Source organism: Bombus fervidus, chromosome 4, assembly GCF_041682495.2.
Source record: "Bombus fervidus isolate BK054 chromosome 4, iyBomFerv1, whole genome shotgun sequence".
Classification (NCBI taxonomy): Eukaryota; Metazoa; Arthropoda; class Insecta; order Hymenoptera; family Apidae; genus Bombus; species Bombus fervidus.
The window spans coordinates 16,874,167-16,892,290 of record NC_091520.1 but is presented as its reverse complement, the minus strand read 5'-3'; the positions used below and the strand labels follow the sequence as shown (position 1 = coordinate 16,892,290).

The 18,124-nt window shown below is 24.9% G+C and overlaps 6 protein-coding genes across 14 annotated transcripts in view; 2 read left to right on the top strand and 4 right to left on the bottom strand.

Annotated features, from left to right (window-relative positions):
• The window catches only part of LOC139986491 (small ribosomal subunit protein eS10), a 30,439-nt gene extending 25,076 nt beyond the window's left edge, over positions 1–5,363 (bottom strand). Inside the window, exon 1 of the mRNA XM_072001882.1 lies at positions 5,355–5,363. The gene's annotated coding sequence lies outside the window, so the exon portion shown is untranslated. The remainder of the gene's footprint in view (positions 1–5,354) is intronic.
• Positions 1,120–7,215, bottom strand: Strump (WASH complex subunit strump). The gene is made up of 17 exons (XM_072001750.1): positions 6,723–7,215; positions 6,453–6,555; positions 6,117–6,308; positions 5,554–5,768; positions 5,119–5,485; positions 4,706–4,981; positions 4,400–4,625; positions 3,903–4,138; positions 3,569–3,820; positions 3,284–3,466; positions 3,093–3,209; positions 2,838–3,010; positions 2,364–2,626; positions 2,099–2,282; positions 1,804–2,024; positions 1,541–1,694; positions 1,120–1,463 (listed from the first exon to the last, which is right to left on the bottom strand). The coding sequence occupies exons 1-17, from the start codon at positions 6,842–6,844 to the stop codon at positions 1,310–1,312; spliced, it is 3,438 nt and encodes a 1,145-aa protein (XP_071857851.1). The 5' UTR covers positions 6,845–7,215; the 3' UTR covers positions 1,120–1,309.
• A 29-nt stretch (positions 7,216–7,244) lies between these two features.
• Positions 7,245–9,215, top strand: LOC139986483 (uncharacterized). 2 transcript variants are annotated; one of them, XM_072001868.1, is made up of 5 exons: positions 7,245–7,344; positions 7,694–8,011; positions 8,128–8,393; positions 8,630–8,772; positions 9,010–9,215. In XM_072001868.1, exons 2-5 carry the CDS (start codon positions 7,845–7,847, stop codon positions 9,157–9,159), a joined length of 726 nt encoding a protein of 241 aa, XP_071857969.1. In that variant the 5' UTR covers positions 7,245–7,344; positions 7,694–7,844; the 3' UTR covers positions 9,160–9,215. The 2 variants fall into 2 exon arrangements, with proteins under 2 accessions (XP_071857969.1, XP_071857970.1); XM_072001869.1 differs by having other exon boundaries at positions 7,328–7,344; positions 7,691–8,011.
• Positions 9,216–9,317: 102 nt separating this feature from the next.
• On the bottom strand, positions 9,318–12,240 carry LOC139986478 (uncharacterized). Of its 3 annotated transcripts, none has more exons than XM_072001860.1 (6): positions 12,112–12,240; positions 11,134–11,223; positions 10,744–10,905; positions 10,322–10,536; positions 9,967–10,230; positions 9,318–9,792 (listed from the first exon to the last, which is right to left on the bottom strand). In XM_072001860.1, exons 3-6 carry the CDS (start codon positions 10,876–10,878, stop codon positions 9,534–9,536), a joined length of 873 nt encoding a protein of 290 aa, XP_071857961.1. In that variant the 5' UTR covers positions 10,879–10,905; positions 11,134–11,223; positions 12,112–12,240; the 3' UTR covers positions 9,318–9,533. The 3 variants fall into 3 exon arrangements, with proteins under 3 accessions (XP_071857961.1, XP_071857963.1, XP_071857962.1); XM_072001862.1 differs by having other exon boundaries at positions 9,967–10,212; XM_072001861.1 differs by lacking the exon at positions 11,134–11,223 and having other exon boundaries at positions 12,112–12,234.
• A 278-nt stretch (positions 12,241–12,518) lies between these two features.
• On the top strand, positions 12,519–14,687 carry LOC139986492 (microtubule nucleation factor SSNA1). Of its 6 annotated transcripts, none has more exons than XM_072001883.1 (3): positions 12,519–12,654; positions 13,928–14,127; positions 14,278–14,687. In XM_072001883.1, the coding sequence occupies exons 1-3, from the start codon at positions 12,519–12,521 to the stop codon at positions 14,380–14,382; spliced, it is 441 nt and encodes a 146-aa protein (XP_071857984.1). In that variant the 3' UTR covers positions 14,383–14,687. The 6 variants fall into 6 exon arrangements, with proteins under 6 accessions (XP_071857984.1, XP_073967785.1, XP_073967786.1 ...); XM_074111684.1 differs by having other exon boundaries at positions 13,928–14,193; XM_074111685.1 differs by lacking the exon at positions 12,519–12,654 and adding an exon at positions 13,493–13,766.
• A 30-nt stretch (positions 14,688–14,717) lies between these two features.
• Positions 14,718–17,803, bottom strand: Brn (beta-1,3-galactosyltransferase brn). The gene is made up of 2 exons (XM_072001811.1): positions 17,107–17,803; positions 14,718–17,025 (listed from the first exon to the last, which is right to left on the bottom strand). Exon 2 carries the CDS (start codon positions 16,986–16,988, stop codon positions 15,603–15,605), a length of 1,386 nt encoding a protein of 461 aa, XP_071857912.1. The 5' UTR covers positions 16,989–17,025; positions 17,107–17,803; the 3' UTR covers positions 14,718–15,602.
• Positions 17,804–18,124: the final 321 nt, after the last annotated feature.

Here is an 18,124-nt window from a genome sequence, read left to right as displayed (position 1 = left end):
CAGTCACCGCTGACGGCGTCAACGACGTCCTAGCCGCCCATATATCCTATCAATGATATTATTTTATTTCATTTATTTATTTAAAATATTGTGTATATAATTTGAAATAATGCAAAATATAATAAAAGAAAAATAATTTTACTTTATAAGCATTTTAATGAGTATTATAATATCCTCTTAAATATTTACAGTAAATTTTCTCGTAATCTATGAGGAAGTGAAGCGGCGGTCGGCGTCTTCACGCTCTGATAACGGCCGTTTTTGCCGGCAAAAATTTCTATGTCGTTCATTTTGTCATTTTTAACAAAATATAAAATATGATACAATTTAAAATTGACTACATAATTACGTAATCGTGATAATGTTTGGTGTGGGTTTAAAAATAATATTTTAATGCAATTTGAAACGAGGATATAGCAGAAATTGTTTGAGAAGCGCCGTATTGCCGCCGCTCGCACCGAATACCGTGTTGAGCCGCCAATGCGTATGTAAATTTCTGCTGCAGATAGGGATGACGAGCAGCTATAGTTTCACATATGTATTCGTTACATGAAAATTTAATATAAAAATTTAATTTATTTGAATTTCAGAGTAAGATATACTATAATTAAAAGCTTCAGTTGATCGAATTTTGATAAATATTGTTATTAAGAATCTTTCATATTTATTTTCATATTTTATTTTTTGTGATATAATTTATTGTAACATTTAACATCTTTATTATTAGCAACATATAAGTTGCGTCATTTAAAATTCCTAATGCTGCTGACGCAATCGATGTGCTCTCATACATTTCGATGAAAAATTTAAAAAAAGAAATCGGCAATATATTGAAGCAGACATTACTCATTATTTAAAATAAAGGTATCTTTGATGAAAAAAAATGTATAATCTTTTATGCAGTACAGCTGTATCTTTTTAGCAGAATATGTTAAACGATTTATTGAATACTATTACTTTATTACCTGTTTAGTATATAATATAAAAAATATTCTCAAATTTCACTCAGGAATATCAAAAGGTATCGATTTTGAACACAACAATCAGTTGTCTAGGAAATAATAGTACTTAATGATTATTGTAAATAAATAATGTATTTATTAGAAAAATAACTACATGTTTTTGTAATAGTAATAGAATTTTATTATTTTTCATTTAACAAGAACTGATACAATCATACATATATTAAAATACATGTACGTACAAAATACAGATCCATATTTAAATGTATGTACAAAATAAACGATATTTATACTTTTCATATTTCAATGTAATGCGAATTACTTTTTTAGCCACAAAATTATATTATTTATTTAGCAGTCTTTGCTTGGAAATGATCCATAATGATCATAGGAATTTCTTTAAGTATAAGTGACCGTGGTATACCAGAATATCTCGTAAATAATTCTAGAATATGTAAAGTATTATATCCTTCTGATTCTCCATCACTTCCTGCTTTTATACTGCAAGGAGCAAAATGTTTTTAATATACGTAATGAGGAATTTTTTCTATTAAGTATATTGTAAAAAATTGTTATACCTATCTGAAGCAACACAAGAAAGAACATATATACAAAGATATTTAACATAGCGTGTCATTGCAGAATAGGTACATTGACGTAAAATAGTTTGTACTCCAATAACAAAAACTACAGCATCAAGAGGATCTTGAGGTCTTTTACTCAAAAGACTTCCTGCAATTGTGTCGTAAAGTTATTTATTTGTTTATTTATATATTATAATTATTTATATGTATATATCATTATTTTTTAAAATTTATATGTATACTTATATTTCAATTACCTGTATTTTTACAATATTGTAATTTGGATAATTGTAATACAGTAAGTAAAAACATAATAAGTGCAATATTATTTATATTTGGAGATTTAATATAAATATTATTATGGGGATTGCTTATACCAGCCCAATCTAATCTGATACTAAGCTCGTGTAGTAATTCATTCTTTTCGGTTTCAGTTTGTTCATTGCTATTTTGTTTATCAATTTCAAATAATATCGCTCTGGAAGCCGTAAAAATATATGAAATAAGGAGATTAATATGAGCAGGAAATACTTTTTTAATATTTATACATACGTGTTTAATGTTTGCAATGCCGCTTCCATATGCTTTGCTTCAAATTTACAAGCTGTATTTAATTCATACGCTATTTTTTTCTTAAGAAGTTGATAATGTCCGACTTTCAATACACAGTCAAGTAATTGTGGACAAAATTTACTTGTTTGAGCAGTAATGGAACTGTGAAATTTTGACATGTTACCTAAATACACATATTTGATAAAATAAATGTTCACAAATTACTATAGATGTATAAATAACAATCATCATTCAATAACATTACCTTTAGGACCATCCACAGAATTCAATATTGCATCAAAATAATCAATTGTAGATGACCACATTTTATTGCGAATATTTTTTTCTATATGGTGTATCATACTGTTTAATTCAGTAATAATGTAAAAGGAAATAAGTTTATCAAGACCAGTTAAACCGGGTGTGCCAATTGCTTCTAATGTTCTTGAAAAAATTTTATAATTTAATACTTCCATTTGTGTTTTGAGGTCATACCAGGCAAGAGAATGTTCAATATATACAGTTGTTCTAAAAATATGAGTGTAAAAATTATTGATTAATGACAATACAATAGAATATATAGAATACTATAATATATTAATTATGTTATATCTATATATTAAGTTTAGAAAAGCAATTAATATGAAAATGTAAACTATACAAAATAATAAAAGACATATAGTAAAGTAGTACAAAAAATAAATTTACTTATAATATATAAATACAAAAAAATATTTACCTAGGATCTGTAATTCGAAGTAATTCACGAGCAAGTCTACCAATGAAAGTTGCAGAATTATTGTCTGAAACGGAAACATGTCTTTCGTCTTGAAAGTACCTCCATGATCTTCCCGAAGTCCAAGAAGAACCTGTACATTCTTCTTCTACTGCATTATTTATGATATATGTTATCTGTGAATCATAAAAAGTCATGTATAAATTTATATTAATATAAATAAATATATACACGTCAAATATTTATGAATTTACAAACTTCTTCATGCCATATTTTTAAGCTATTAATATTTATGTAATCTTGAATATACTGAAATGATTTACGGTAGCCATCTATTATTGCTGTTAAATTATGAAGTTTTTGTAACAATGATATCTGGAATGACACGTCATTAATAACAATTTGTAATAAAATATCTTCACAATAAACACATTGCAATAAAATCTTACTTTTGATTTTGGTTCAAAAATAAGACCATTATCTAAAGCTAGAGTTACTTTTTTTACAAGTTCTTGTCGTATACCATCTTCTAAAAGGCGATGTGAATCAACTCTTAATACACCTAATGGAACACTTCTTAAAGACAACACTCCCTTTGTAAATACTGATACAGCATATGTTAATTTAGCCATCTAAAATAATTTGTTATTATTATATGATGACTTAAAAATATGAGTTCATTCTAAATTTTGACTGAATTAAATAAAACAAAGAAGTTAAAAATATATACATACCTTTAATCTATCATCTAATTGTGCATAATCTTTCAATTTGTCTTTTGGCAGTTTAGTAGGAATTTCTTTAAAGGCATTGGTTTCAAGATGTACTATTTCAGCAAGTAAACCAAATACAGTTTCAGGTATTATTTGCAGGACACGCCTTGCATATTTTTCTAGTTCTCTGCTGTAGTACTGTGATACTGATGATAAATCTGCACTGTGTGCTTGATTTACTCTTAATAAAGGAGTTTCTAAAGCTGAAGCCATCTGAAAATAAATTAGCTACAGTAGAAGAAATGTTGATTATTATAAATAAAAGTTAATTTTTTAAATCATAAATGAAGCTTACTTTCAAAAAAAGTGCTTTTAATTTTATTACAGTAGGAGGACTTTCTTTTATACTAGCTTGCATTGTATCAATAAATGATTCCATTATATTCCATGCGTAACAACAATCTGTCACTATATTTAAACTTATCATAGTATCTTCCGTTATGCTTCCTGTACGCAACATGTTATGCAATATTTCTCGTGTATCAGCTAAATACTGTGATATATGTAAATTGTTTTCCAATTGATGAAATTCTGAAATTATTATTGAAATTAAAATTAACATTTTATTATGAATCAATATCATAATAAAGAGTTAAGCTAATTATAATTTCTTCTATTTTATTCACGAGCAAGTCTACCAATGAAAGTTGCAGAATTATTGTCTGAAACGAAAACATGTCTTTCGTCCTAAAAGTAACTCCATGATCTTTCCGAAGTCCAGGAAGGATCTGTACATTCTTCTTCTACTGCATTATTTATGATATATGTTATCTGTAAGTAAATTATATTTACCTTGCACTTCTTCTAATGCCTGTAATAATTGCACTATTTTTCTTCCATCCTCTTGTTGCAATGAATCAATATGTTTACTTATCTCCATAAACCAAGTATGCAAATTTTGATTTCTTTCAATACCATCAAGTGATTTATTACCACCAAATATTTGAGCAAGATCTGTTATACGTTCAACACATGTTCCTTTATCCCTAATCCATTTAGTTTCTTTACCAAATAACAACTAAAAATTGAAAAGAAAGTTAATGAAACTTTTCCTAAATTATTCACATAATTATACAATGTAAGAAATGTCAATCATACGTCTTTATATAATTGTTTAACACCTTGCTCAATTTGAGCAGTACTTAATAACAATTGAAGACAATCAGATGTAGTATATTTGCTTTCAGTCACTACTAATTGTCTAAGCATGCGTGAACGTTTTGAATCTTCTAATGATATAGTTGACGTTGCAGTATGTAAAAGTATCCAATGTAATACTACATTACACTCCCTTACTAATTTTACCAGAGAACCTATTGCACTCTCGTCTAAAGTCACTGCTAATTGCACTTCCTCTGTTTCACATATTAATTTCTAAAATAAATTTTTACCATAATGAATAACATATATATATATATATATAAAATAAGGTAAAATATTTTAAATTATTTTTATTTTAAAATCAAGTATTTGGGGAACACTTTACCATTAAAAATAAAAAATGTAGTTACCTTCATTTTTTGACCATAGTTTTGTGCAATTACTTTTACATTTGATGATTCCAAAGTATTATTAAGTGCTGTTCTTGCTGCTTTGTATGGTAACCACCAATCACATAAATTTATTACTATTCCCATATAAATACTGATCACCCAGTTATCAGGGAAAAATCTGTCTACTGTTTCCCTCATTATAGCTGTATGAGTATGTAATATGGATGGTTTAAATGATAAAATTATAACTAACATTGATGCTTGATTAGAGAGAGCAGTACTACGGTGTTCTGGATGTGGAAAAGCAAGGCTTTGATTGTATATCTCATCAGAACGCAAGCGTCCAATAATATGTTCAATTAAGGAATCATTTAGTGGCACTCTTCTGCAAAATCAATCTTTTATAAAACAGATATAGATTCATTATAAAATGAAAAAATTGTATGAACTTACTTAAAATATTCTTCAGGATAATTTGCAGGTCGTTTATTAGAAATTTTAGAAAATCCTGTTGATCGTAATAACATACATATATCATCCACTCTTGTAGAGGATGAACGTTGAGCATTATATCGATAATAAGAAACAAGTAATCTTTCTCTTATACATCCTTCAAAATGATAATCCACCAAAAGCAACATAACACCATATAAATATACTGCTTCACACTATTAACATAAATATGATTATTACCTTTCTTTTAGGCAAATGCAATACATCAAAAGTTTTATTATAAAAATAGTACAACCATATAATAAACATTTGAACATTTGTAATGTTTTATAGAATTTTATAAAAATAAAAAGCTAATAAAAGAAATTTAATATTTAATATAGGACAATACTTAATATATTTCTAAGATATAATTTAAAATACAATTTAATATCATAATTGCAACAGGAATAAAAATAACTTTAAAATTTAATCATTTAATTTAAACTTAATGAATATCAAGAAATAATATAATTTAGGATATCTTTAATTACAAAACAAATATTTATAAATTATAGAAATACCATTAATTGTCTTCCCTCTTCGTTGAGCATAATAGTATCTATAGACTGATGAATATACATTCCATCTCCTAACTCATCTACGTAGAGATTTAGATCTGTTACATATTTGTGCATGCTTTCAAAGGCTAAATAAAATCTTGAAATTATATCAGAAAAATTACTTCGTAATTCTTCATCTGTTTCTTGAAGTATCTAAAGAGAATAATTGTTAGAACAATTAAAATAATTTTAGATAAAGAAATCTAAGAAAATATTAAATTTTATTATAAATTTAAAATAAATGTTAAAAACTATTTGAGTTCATTTATATAATTTTATCATTTCCTATGTACTTACTGGGTCACTTTCTATTTTTTGCTCATATGTACTAGCAGATTTAAAATATACAAAATCAATTATAATAGATCCATACTTTTGTATAATTTGTTTTGAGTCCAAGCTGTAAAGAGAAAATTAATGTACTTGTATAATATATTTATGATACAATTTATACAATATATTATAAGTAATATTTAAGAATTATTAAAATATAACAATTCGGCTAATAATCGTGCTTATATTAATAACAAAACATTTATATAAAATATTTAATAGAATATAAATAACCTAAATACAGGTGGCACATAGTCCTTTAATCTCATTAATTCTGCTATAATAGCATTTCCACGAGATACTAATCGTAATAAATTTTGCCCACAAATATTATTAGATGCCAAGAAGTCACCCATTTTGTATTTATTTATTTTATTAAAAGCAGCTGATAATACATGGGCATCGTTCTAGCAACAAACGTCAACAATTTCATTGATGTGAAGAGATCGAAGGAAACTGTCAAATTGATCGTTTGGTTAATTTCGATAGTTAATCAAAACGTAACACGAAAAAGATTAATATCAACAGTGATATAAGTTTTTCAATATTTTCCGAAAGCTATATTAATGGTATATATTTTGTAAATTTAAGAAATGTCGATTAATATAATATACTGTAAATAATAACTATAATTTAAAATATGTAAAAATAAAATGTGTTTCATTAGATATGAAACATCATTTAATATACAGAAATAAGAAAATTAAGAATTAATAATAATAGTAATAATAATAATAATTTCTTATCAGCTTTCGCTTATTATGCTACCTATATTCTAATCATTTTTAAGTCTATTTATTTAACCAAAAGCTTCTTATTTTTAGCATTCATGATTAAGACTGATTAATGCGCTAATGTACGTGAATATTATATATTTTCAGAATATGAAATTTTATATAATATATAATAATTTTTCTTCTTTATAATTTTATTTGAAGATAGATAATCAAAAAAAAATTTTTTACAAAGTATTTAAAATATTATTTTTTGTATCATTGTATAGTCAAACTTTTATTTTATATTATATCTTTTCTGTATATTTAAATTCAGTATTATACTTATTTTACCCATTACGATTTATTATTGAAATAATACATTATATTATATCATATTTCAGAATGCAAATTAGATAATGCTGTTTTATGTTTCTACAATTACAAATTACATGCAATCATATGAATGAAATGTTTTCTTTGTAATAGCAGATAATACATGATGTATGATAACATAACCAAAAGATGTACTAATGTGTACGTTCTAAATGTTAAATTAATTTTATTTCATAAAATAAATGTAATTCAAGTATGAAATGAAATGAAAGTGATATAAATCATAAATAATTAAAGGTAAAATAATATGACAATGCTGTTGAATATTTTATCTCATAGAAGTGCAACAAATTCTTTTTGTAAGTTACAATTTGTTTATCAATCATTGGTAAGAAATACTAAATATAGGAATTCTATGCTTCCTAAATTTCTCCACTCTTCGTCCAAATGTACATTTAAAATAAAAAATATAAGGTAATATAACAATTTTTTATGATTTATATTTATACTTATACAAAAAATGCAATTTTATGAAAATAAATTATTTTTTGTAAAGTACCTAAATAATGTTTTATTTAATTATTTTATAGAGAATGTAAGAAACAATTATATAATGATTTGAGAGACGTAAATACAAATGTGCAAAATAATGTAATATTATATAAGAATAAAGACACGTATGATTTCATAATAGTGAAACTACTTTTGTATGGGTGGTTTCTTTGTAATACATTAATAGCAGTGGCGACTTATAATCCAAAATATATAACAACATGGCGTAAGGATATATCTTGGACAGAGTATATAAAAATAAATGGAACATCTTTCATGTACTTTACATATTCCATAACAATAGGTAATATACAATATATATAATTAATTTTCAAGTATTTATAAAATAGCTTTGTAAAAATAAATAATATAAAATAACATAATAAATTTAATAAATAATATAAAATAATTATATTTCATGCTTATATTCATTGGTGAAATCTAATACATAATAAATATATGTTAGATAAAATAAAGCAAATCTAAAATAATACATAATATGTTAGAAATTTATTTTCACGCATGTATTTTCATGTTTAGGACCTCCTGCCTGTGCAGTATTATATTTGCTTAATCAAAGAATTATAAAATATGTTATTTTACGTAAAGGTGGCAAAGATGTATCTATAATCACTAATCATTTATTTAAAAAATATGATACCATTACACTTCCCCTTGAAAAGGTATGTATTTTTATTTAAATTTATTATTAATAACAATAACAAAAGTCATTTTTATCTTACTTTAAAGTATATATATTCGTAGTTTAATAAAATATTTTATAGTTTCATTTAAACAAACTAAACATAATATTGTTTTTAATATATCTACTAACTAAAAATACTTGATATAATAATTAAAATAAATTAGTAATTAATTTAAAATAATGAGTAATTAATTATGTGTCCTTTACCCATAAGGTTAAAGTTACATTAGCAAGGCACAAAATGAAATCTTACTTGCCAATGAAGATTCAAGGCAGAAGGTTTTTTTTCATTCTCGATGGTCAAGGAAAATTTTTAAATGAAAAATTATTTGACTCTACAGTTGGAAATAGAAGACGCTGGTAGATGTATTTTATAGTTAAATAAATTATGATAAATAAATTAGAGATGTAATACAGCTACTTAATATGTTTTTTATTTTTATTATTGCATGCAAGGTAGAAATATTACTGGATTATGCATATGAAGATAAGTTATAAAAATAAAATATACTCATTACAAAATAAAATATATAATATATATGTATAAAATAAATAATACTTACTATTTTATACAAAATATAGTTTCATAAACTAAATTTTAAATATGTTAGTACAATTAATGTATATATGTAATGTACATTTCTTATATCTTGAAATCAATTCATATGTAAGTTATGTATAGATTACTATAAACACATTGGATATATTCACATTTACATGAATTAGATTTTCTTTTCTTTAATATCTTTGCCGATCATAATATTTATGTGAATACTTGCTCAAACGATCACTGTATCCATCATCATGATATTTATCCTCTGCCTTGTAATATACTTCAGGTGCTGAACCTACATGTCCTTGCCAATATCGTGTCCAATAAAGATCCTCTGGATTGATATCATGTGGATGTTTAGCATTTCGAAATACATGTACGCAGTATATGAGGCTTCCTATCAATGTTAAGAATCCGAAAACAAGGAAAACTATTCCCAAAATCCTAAAACAATTCCAAAATGTTAATTTTAAGAAATCTTAAAAATAAATTCCTTTATATGCAATATGTTTATGAAATTAAGTTATAATATAAATTATTAAAATTTATAATACTGTTCTGCATAAAATTGAAGAGAAGCTAGGAAAATTATATAACTCCTTTTAAATATATACTCACCAAACTATTAATGGTTGAAAAAATTGAATCACTATAACAAAGCCTAATGCAACAAGAATTAAACCAAGATTAAGAAGTAACATAAGACAGCAAACTCCTTTGGTATTTGGGCAAAAAGGATTAGGCGTCGACATGGTTTCTATAATAATACCATCTTTTTTAGATGTGTGAGATTTTACTGATTTTGCAGAACCATAACTACAATGACTGGGTGCTCGATGTCCTAATCTTGAACTTGGTGTTAGACTGTGATGTGATACATGGCTATTGATTAAATAATAATGATACAGTTATATATAACAATAATGATACAATCATATACATGTAAAACATTATATTTTATTATATTTACAACCTTATATCTGAAGTTGCCCTATATGCAGCACTTGTAACATATATATCTGAACCATTGTCACATATGCTACCATGTGAAATACTTTTACTAAGGGGATGAAGACTATGTCTTGAAGATCCAGATAATATTGAACCACGACTATTGTGTACATTTCGTGATTGTCTTCCTTCTTCTTTTTCATATTTGTCTGAATGGTCTTTTTTCATTGATTTCATCTATCAAATTTAAGTACATATATAATAAATAATAGATCTCTTGAATGTTCTATTATAGTAGTAAATAGTATTATAAGGTAACATATTGTATTATATATACACTATTTATTTAATACATATTTTTATGTACAATGCAAATTTTCATAATTACTAACATATTAATTATAGTATATATGTTTACAATTGTGAATAAAAGTTATAAATTACCATTGTAGCATGGTCAGTAGATACAATATATTCAGATACTGTACGATCTGATGGTGCACGATGATCATCTCCATCTGTTAAATATTCTCTATTTATATTATTGTGATATCCTAGATATCTTGAATTATTTGTCATTATGATACTTAAATTTTTATAATTTATCTAAAAAGTATAAAAAACTTGACAGATAGTTTAAACCAGTACCTTGTCATTAATAAACATAAACGATGATAAATTATAATAATTAAAATTGATTATATTGTTCAAAAGAAAAAAAAAAAAAAAAAAAAATAGGAGAGGCAGAAAGATGCGTTATAAATTCTAAATAATTACATAATATTTAGATAACAGAATTAAATATTATATATTCTTGATTTTAGTAAGACTTACTTAGTAAATAGTGAATAATATTTTTATGTGATATCACAAATTTCAAAAGATAATCTTGATTTTATTATATTTAGATATTTTTAGTATTACCTGTAAAAATTATTATGTAGTAATAAATGCTATTAAGAATTTTTCCAATAATATAATATTATATTATATATTTACATTTTTCATTATTTATTAGTATTTATCATGGTTCAGGGATAATATATTAAATATAAGTAAATTAGTATTTGATATGATGAATGAATATGTGCATTACATTTCCTCTAAATGATGTGGGGGCAACAAAGTAGGAATGGCAAATTGCAAATGAATTGCAAAACACGTAATCATCATAGAATCTTTTAATTGTATGGTGTATGTGACAACACATTTGTCGCGGTAGTAAACTCCTAATTTAGTAACGTGATGTCATTTGACAAGGTCATATGCATCTTCAATCGATAATGTGATCATTTAAAATGCAATTTTCAATTTTTATTTGAATATTTTCTATTCTTTAATTTAAAATTTTTGTTGGGACATGTATTTATATTTTATGGCCCAATATACTTAAATTTTCTTTATATGGTAAAAATTTAAGAAAGATTAATTAAATCGACAAAATTCAAAATTAAAGGTAAAATGAGATAAATATATATAATTTATTATGCCCTTTTTATTACATTAAGCAATGTTAATTTTTTCCTTTTATTTCATTGTTCAATAAAAATATGTTTTCGTACACTATGAAAATTTCGAAGGATAACGTTGAGAGATTTACCTGCGCAAGCGCCATAAATCGTGTCAACTTAAGACCAAATACATATTATTTTTTAATTTATGTTTATTTTTACTGATTTACTTAATGCACTACAAAAAGCAAATTTTTATCTGATTGGAAAACATATGTACAGAAAAGTAATATAGAAATTGTTGTATAATTATGTACCTAGATAGGCCAGATATCAAGATTGATCTTTATAAACATCATACCTGAAACACTCATGTCGAAGAGATTTGTCGAAAGTAAATTTTACGTGTAAACTCGAGATTTACGGATTTCATATAATTATTATGTGTTTAATTATTAATTCTTGTCTATGTAGAGATGTCTTTTTTCAGGAAATATTGGTCAAACATAAAATAATATTGATACATCATGGATGTTTGATTTTAGAAATATTAGTATTAACGGTACCATTTGGTACATTAGTGCACTTTTCTGTAACAAAACACTGTAACAAAACATTTAAATGTTAAAATACACCAAGATTTTGCTTCAACAATACTGATTTATTTACGTCTAGATGGATACAAGTAGAATATAACTGCACGTTTCTAAGGCTTTCACGTTAGTGTGAAGATCTCGGGCGAAAGGTGTATTTATTACACCTTGGTAGATGAAAACACTTCGTGACGCCTTTAAAAGGCAAGGCGAAAAGCTGCATTGTTTTTTTCCAGTACAATTCTTTAAGAGGTCTTCTGTAGTTAGAAATTTCGAAAAATTCGATTGTTGGATTTTGATATTTTCTTTAAGTAAGTATACAGTGGCTGACAAAAGTACTGGTACACTCGCCACAGAAAATTTCTATACATATATTGTGCGTATTATATAAAACATTTTGAAATTTCATTAGCACTACAATGAGACGTCACTGCTATGATTATACTAGAAAAATTTGAACCCTCTGAAAATATATACAAAAGATGCAAGATATTTACTGCAAATTTATGTTTTGCAAAAAATTAATATAAAGTATGATAGGTCACCTTACACATCTAATAAATGCTTTAAATCGTCCTACCCACCGAATATTCAGTCTTATTAATATCGCAGATAATTGCCTGTTTAAATATTTTTGTAATTTCTACAAAATATATATATTTATACTAAATATCTTGTAACTTTTGTATACATTTTCAGAATTAATCGTTTCAAGTTCTACCAATATAATCATGATAGTTGAGTGTCATTATAGTACTAATGAAATTTCAAAATTTTTCGTAATATCTATAAAAGATACCGACAAGTGTACGAAAAACACGTTTTTCTCAGAACGATATTTTCAAAATCGATCACCACAATTAATCGAAAACTGCTGAACAGATCTGTTCCGAATTTTGAGGGCTTATTTTGAATATGAAATAAAGATATAAAAAGATTTGAATACAAAAATCTAGTCTTTAATCAAGAATTTTATTTTTCAGTTTAGTTTTTATTTTATGGCTGAAAAGAACATTTAAAATTTTTTTAAATATTTTATATTTTGATTACTGAACGATATTATCAAGTTCTAAATAACTCTTTCAGTCTCAAAAATTAGTTGTTAAAAACAATATTATATAAGATTTTTAAATTATAATCAATTATATTAACAATTGCGCATGCGTTGAAAGTGGTGTATTATAAACTCCGCGCCAAAAACAGAAACCTTCGTTTAGTTTCGTATATGTACGTTAATTGTATAAGCATAAATTATTGTTGAATTTTTTAATAGAAAAATAATTTTTGTTGGGTGCTGTAGAAATATTATAATTTTATTATTTGTGCATGGAGGGTTTGAAATGTCTCAACACGGTGCTGCTTTGCAAACATATAATCAAGAACTTGTAAAGTGTAAATTTATATTTATTTATTTGTAATCAATGTAATTAATACGATATGTTTGTTTTATTATTATTTTATATTCAAATATGAACACATAAAGTAGAAATGGATTTTAATATAATATTAAATGATACATATAGGTTATAAGTTTGTGTATGTAAATATTGATATGTTACTTTATTAATTTTTTATTTTCTGCAGGTTTAGAAGAGATGAAATTGAGGCGTACAGAGTTACAAGCGGAAATTGAATCTCAGGAAGAAGAAAAAAATCATTTGCAAAGAGAAATAGAAAAGTTGTCTTATAAATTAACACGCCTAAATGATAGTTTAAGTAAAAAGATAGCAGTCAGAAATGAATATGATAGAACTATTACAGATACGGAAACAGCATATGTAAAGGTATATCTATTGTTTCTTATACTTTAGAACAAAAATTAGATTTAATAAAAACTTGTTATGTCACAAGTAACCATAAATAGTAACTATAATATATAGATACAAGTATATTTATTATTATAAGAATTTATATAAGAGTTGTTACAATTACAGATTTTGGAAAGTTCACAACTTTTATTAAATATGATCAAGAGAGAAGCTACAAATTTAGACCAAACATTAGTTAAAGCTAACATGGACAAGCAACAGTGTCAATGATAAATGTAAAATAAAAATTAAACAAAATGGGGAACACTGTGTTTATAAATTTACAAAATATATTTACTGAACTTGTAACTATAAATAGAGACAAATCTATAGATATCAGTGCAACAAGTACAAAATTGTAAATATCTAAAAAATTTACAACTTGTTCTTTAAAATCCTTATATTTATGTGATAGAATATTTTATTTTTTTATAATCTATAATCTATAATCTTATGTTGCAGTTGTATTTTCATTTTTTATGTAAGGATGATATAAAATAATTTACTTTTGTTGATAAAGTTTGTGTGAGATAATAGTTTTTGTGTAATAATATTACATATTAGTATTGTATTGTATTGTATTCGTTTATTGTATTGAAGCTTATGCCTATTACAATCTCTTTTGAACATTTGCACATTTAATACATTTTGTTTCTATCTAAATTTATTCCACTAAGATAAATTTTAATTTACTACCTAAATGTAGCTATATCCTAATTACTATATAGCTTACTATATGTTTCTTAGTTCATTATTTTTTGTTATTTTGACTTATCTGCTAAGACGTTTGTACATATATTTCTATGCTATAATGCTGTATGCGAGCATATGTTCCCTTATTAATAATTCCCTGCTTTTGTGTCATATATAATAACTAGTATTAATTGTAACTAGTTATTCAAATATGAGTTATAAATTATGTGATATTCGTATAAAAGCATTATATAAGTAATTATATTTACTATAATAACTTATTATGTATATAAAAATTGATTATTATATTTATGTCTGTTCTTATAAGACTATTTTTAAATATAGTTTATAATAAATTGATTATATTAAAGAATTTTTAGTCTATTATTAATTAATTCATTAACCTTTCAGTAATTCATATTATGAGATGAAATTCCTATACATATATCATCGAATTAACCATAGTTTTAATTATGTATGTACACTTATTGTATTCACTTTAATTTATCTATTATAATTTGACTTCAAAAAATTGTTTTCAAGTATACATATTTTGAATTACTAATGAGGGTACATTATACAATAGTTAAATATATTTATTGTATAAAATAAATATATATAACATACTGATTTCCTTATTTAGAAATATGAGTGATATGGAACTACATAATATTTAATTTTATTTTCACATGTTTATAAAAATATATTCATGTTTAAATAAAACTCATATTAGAAATATTTTAGATGCAATTAAAAATTTAGGCATTACCAAGAGCTTTTTGTTCATTCCATACATTCAATAACTCATTTGGATTTCCATATCCATGAGAACTTATTACATATTTGTAATTAAATTTTGTATAATCCTTCTTATAAAAATGAAATTCTTCGCAATGAAAAGGTTCTATGTCTGCCTTTTTCGCAACTAAGCCTAAAAAAATATCATCAAATTTGAAATACTTAGTATAAAGGCTAGTATAATACATATCTAAAAGAGCTTCTTTAGACAGTATATATGCACCAGCTGTAACATATGGTGGCCATAAATGGTAAGGATATTCATTAAGAGAAATATACCATTTAGAAGACTTGTGACGATGAGGTGAAGATACAAATACAAATCCTGCAAATAATCTAACATCTTCTGGAAGTTCAAAATCAAAAATTTGTCTTTTTGTTCTATTCATTGTCAATTCATCTTTTATACGTTCTTTCTGGTGAGGTTTTAAATTTATACTATTTTGTATATCAAAATTATTTGCAGGAAGTGTATGTAATGTTTTATTATAAAAATCTTGCTTTAATCTATGCATAAAAAGTGTTCTTTTTAATTTTTCATAAACAAATAAATTCTTTCTATCAAAAGTATGAACATTTTTTTGTGTAATTGTATCATTACTTAACTCTTCCATTTTATCACTATCTTTAATTTCTCTCTTTTTATGGGTATCGATTTTTTTTGGCTCTTTTAAATAATCAGGATAGTTAGTTGGATTTCTTATAAATCTTAAAACATTTTTTACAGAAACATATATATCATCATCGACAAACATGTAAAATTTTGAGTTAGAACAATATTTTACTAGCCATTTAAAAGCCATCATAGTTTTGATAGTGTTATTATAGTATGAATCTATAAAATCTGCTTGTATGATATCTTTATATTTTGTAGCTTCAATTCTCACTTTTGTTTGAAGTTCATCATCATATGGATGTACACCTAACATAAAGATTGTTCTTGAGGGTACATCAAAAAATCTTTTTTCATAACCCCAGGAATTTCTAATTGCTAATCGTCTTTCAAAATTTTCTATTGCAGATTTTACTATATAGACAACACGAAACATGTTGTATGCGGGGTCTACGCATTTTTGTTCATTATCAATTAAAAATGCATATTTATATTCATTTATAGGTTCAACAGTAGGTTTTCTATTATGTCGTAATGCATTCACAAATTCATGTACATCACCTTCGTATGGGTAAACAAAATTTGAATCATATGTAATTTCAAATAAATGTGTGAATGCTCCAAAATAATTAAGCAATATAATAAGACCAATACAAATACAAATATATGTTAACTTGATCTTTGATGTTAAACGAAGGCTTGAGTGAAAACAGGTATGCAGTAAACAATACATCTTTATAAAGTATATTTTTACATAATTGCTTCATTGCCTATAAAAAAGATATGCTTATATTTTCGCCTCATTTATCTTTATGTTATTATTTTATGTAAAAATGTAAGTAAGTACTTACATGATTGTTATGTATATGGATTTCAAGAATGTTCTTAAGGTATACTCCAACATGATAAATTTATTGATATCTTAATTATATCAATATTTTACTTTTTTATTTATTTTACTAAGAATAAAATTGCAAAATGCTACTTATTGTTTTGGACTAATGACTTATACTATGGATATACACATACAGGTGTAATTTGTAATGTTTTGAATACATCGATTTAGTTTTATATTAATATCAATTAAACGTTGGTGTCAATTAGTATCAATTAAACAAACATTTTTATATTCATTATTAATTATAATACATTTCGATATTTTAAGCTTAGTGATTTATTGTATATTTTTTCGCTAGCAGCGAAGCTTTTGTCGGTAGGTAGAGGTAGTTTTATATATGTATTTATAAATATATATGTATACAGATAGAGTACGCGGTCATATGTTTCCATGTAAGTGGATGCAATATGAGAATAGAAAGAGAATGTTGTGTAAAGGTCCCTTCAGTCCTTATCTGATCAGGCATGACATTGTCGCCGTTTGTTGATCGGTGCATGGACATAATATTCATAGATTGGTGTTATACTTCATATTTATTGTACGAATGTGCATACTTTATTAGACAAGGATCCAAAGAGTCTCTATGAAGCATTCTCTTTTCATTCCTATATCACTTTTTCAGCTCGCTCACGTATTCCATCCTTATATCTCTATACTCTATGGGTAGCTTTAGTATGTTACCAACAAAATTTAACAAATTATTTAAATTTTCAAAACTCGCGTTGTTATAACGTTAATAATAAAACACTAAAATAAAGTACATAAGATGTAATAAATATATTTATAACAAAGTTAAGCAATGTTCTATGCTGATATAATCATTAATATGATTAATAACAATTTTATAATTATTTTTATCGTAAGAATTTGATATATATAAATACATATCGGATAATCGTGATAGAAATTTAGTTTTTCCCTACGTCTTTAAATTTTAAATGAAACATTAAATAAACGGTATGTTATTAACT

Bases quoted from the DNA above. Each gene is read 5' to 3' on its own strand.
- Strump (XM_072001750.1), bottom strand. From the start codon at position 6,844: ATGGGTGACTTCTTGGCATCTAATAATATTTGTGGGCAAAATTTATTA. The intron at 6,309-6,452 runs GTAAGTACATAG...TATTCTCTTTAG, and splicing joins AAAAAATAGAAAGTGACCCA to ATACTTCAAGAAACAGATGA. The intron at 5,769-6,116 runs GTATTTCTATAA...TTATGTTAATAG, and splicing joins AAGAGGGAAGACAATTAATG to TGTGAAGCAGTATATTTATA.
- LOC139986478 (XM_072001860.1), bottom strand. From the start codon at position 10,878: ATGACAAATAATTCAAGATATCTAGGATATCACAATAATATAAATAGA. The intron at 10,537-10,743 runs GTAATTTATAAC...TAAATTTGATAG, and splicing joins CTACTGACCATGCTACAATG to ATGAAATCAATGAAAAAAGA. The intron at 9,793-9,966 runs GTGAGTATATAT...GAATTGTTTTAG, and splicing joins TTTCAACCATTAATAGTTTG to GATTTTGGGAATAGTTTTCC.
- Brn (XM_072001811.1), bottom strand. From the start codon at position 16,988: ATGTATTGTTTACTGCATACCTGTTTTCACTCAAGCCTTCGTTTAACA.
- LOC139986483 (XM_072001868.1), top strand. From the start codon at position 7,845: ATGACAATGCTGTTGAATATTTTATCTCATAGAAGTGCAACAAATTCT. The intron at 8,012-8,127 runs GTAATATAACAA...ATTATTTTATAG, and splicing joins TTTAAAATAAAAAATATAAG to AGAATGTAAGAAACAATTAT. The intron at 8,773-9,009 runs GTATGTATTTTT...TTTACCCATAAG, and splicing joins TTACACTTCCCCTTGAAAAG to GTTAAAGTTACATTAGCAAG.
- LOC139986492 (XM_072001883.1), top strand. From the start codon at position 12,519: ATGAAAACACTTCGTGACGCCTTTAAAAGGCAAGGCGAAAAGCTGCAT. The intron at 12,655-13,927 runs GTAAGTATACAG...TATTTTCTGCAG, and splicing joins GATTTTGATATTTTCTTTAA to GTTTAGAAGAGATGAAATTG. The intron at 14,128-14,277 runs GTATATCTATTG...TTACAATTACAG, and splicing joins CGGAAACAGCATATGTAAAG to ATTTTGGAAAGTTCACAACT.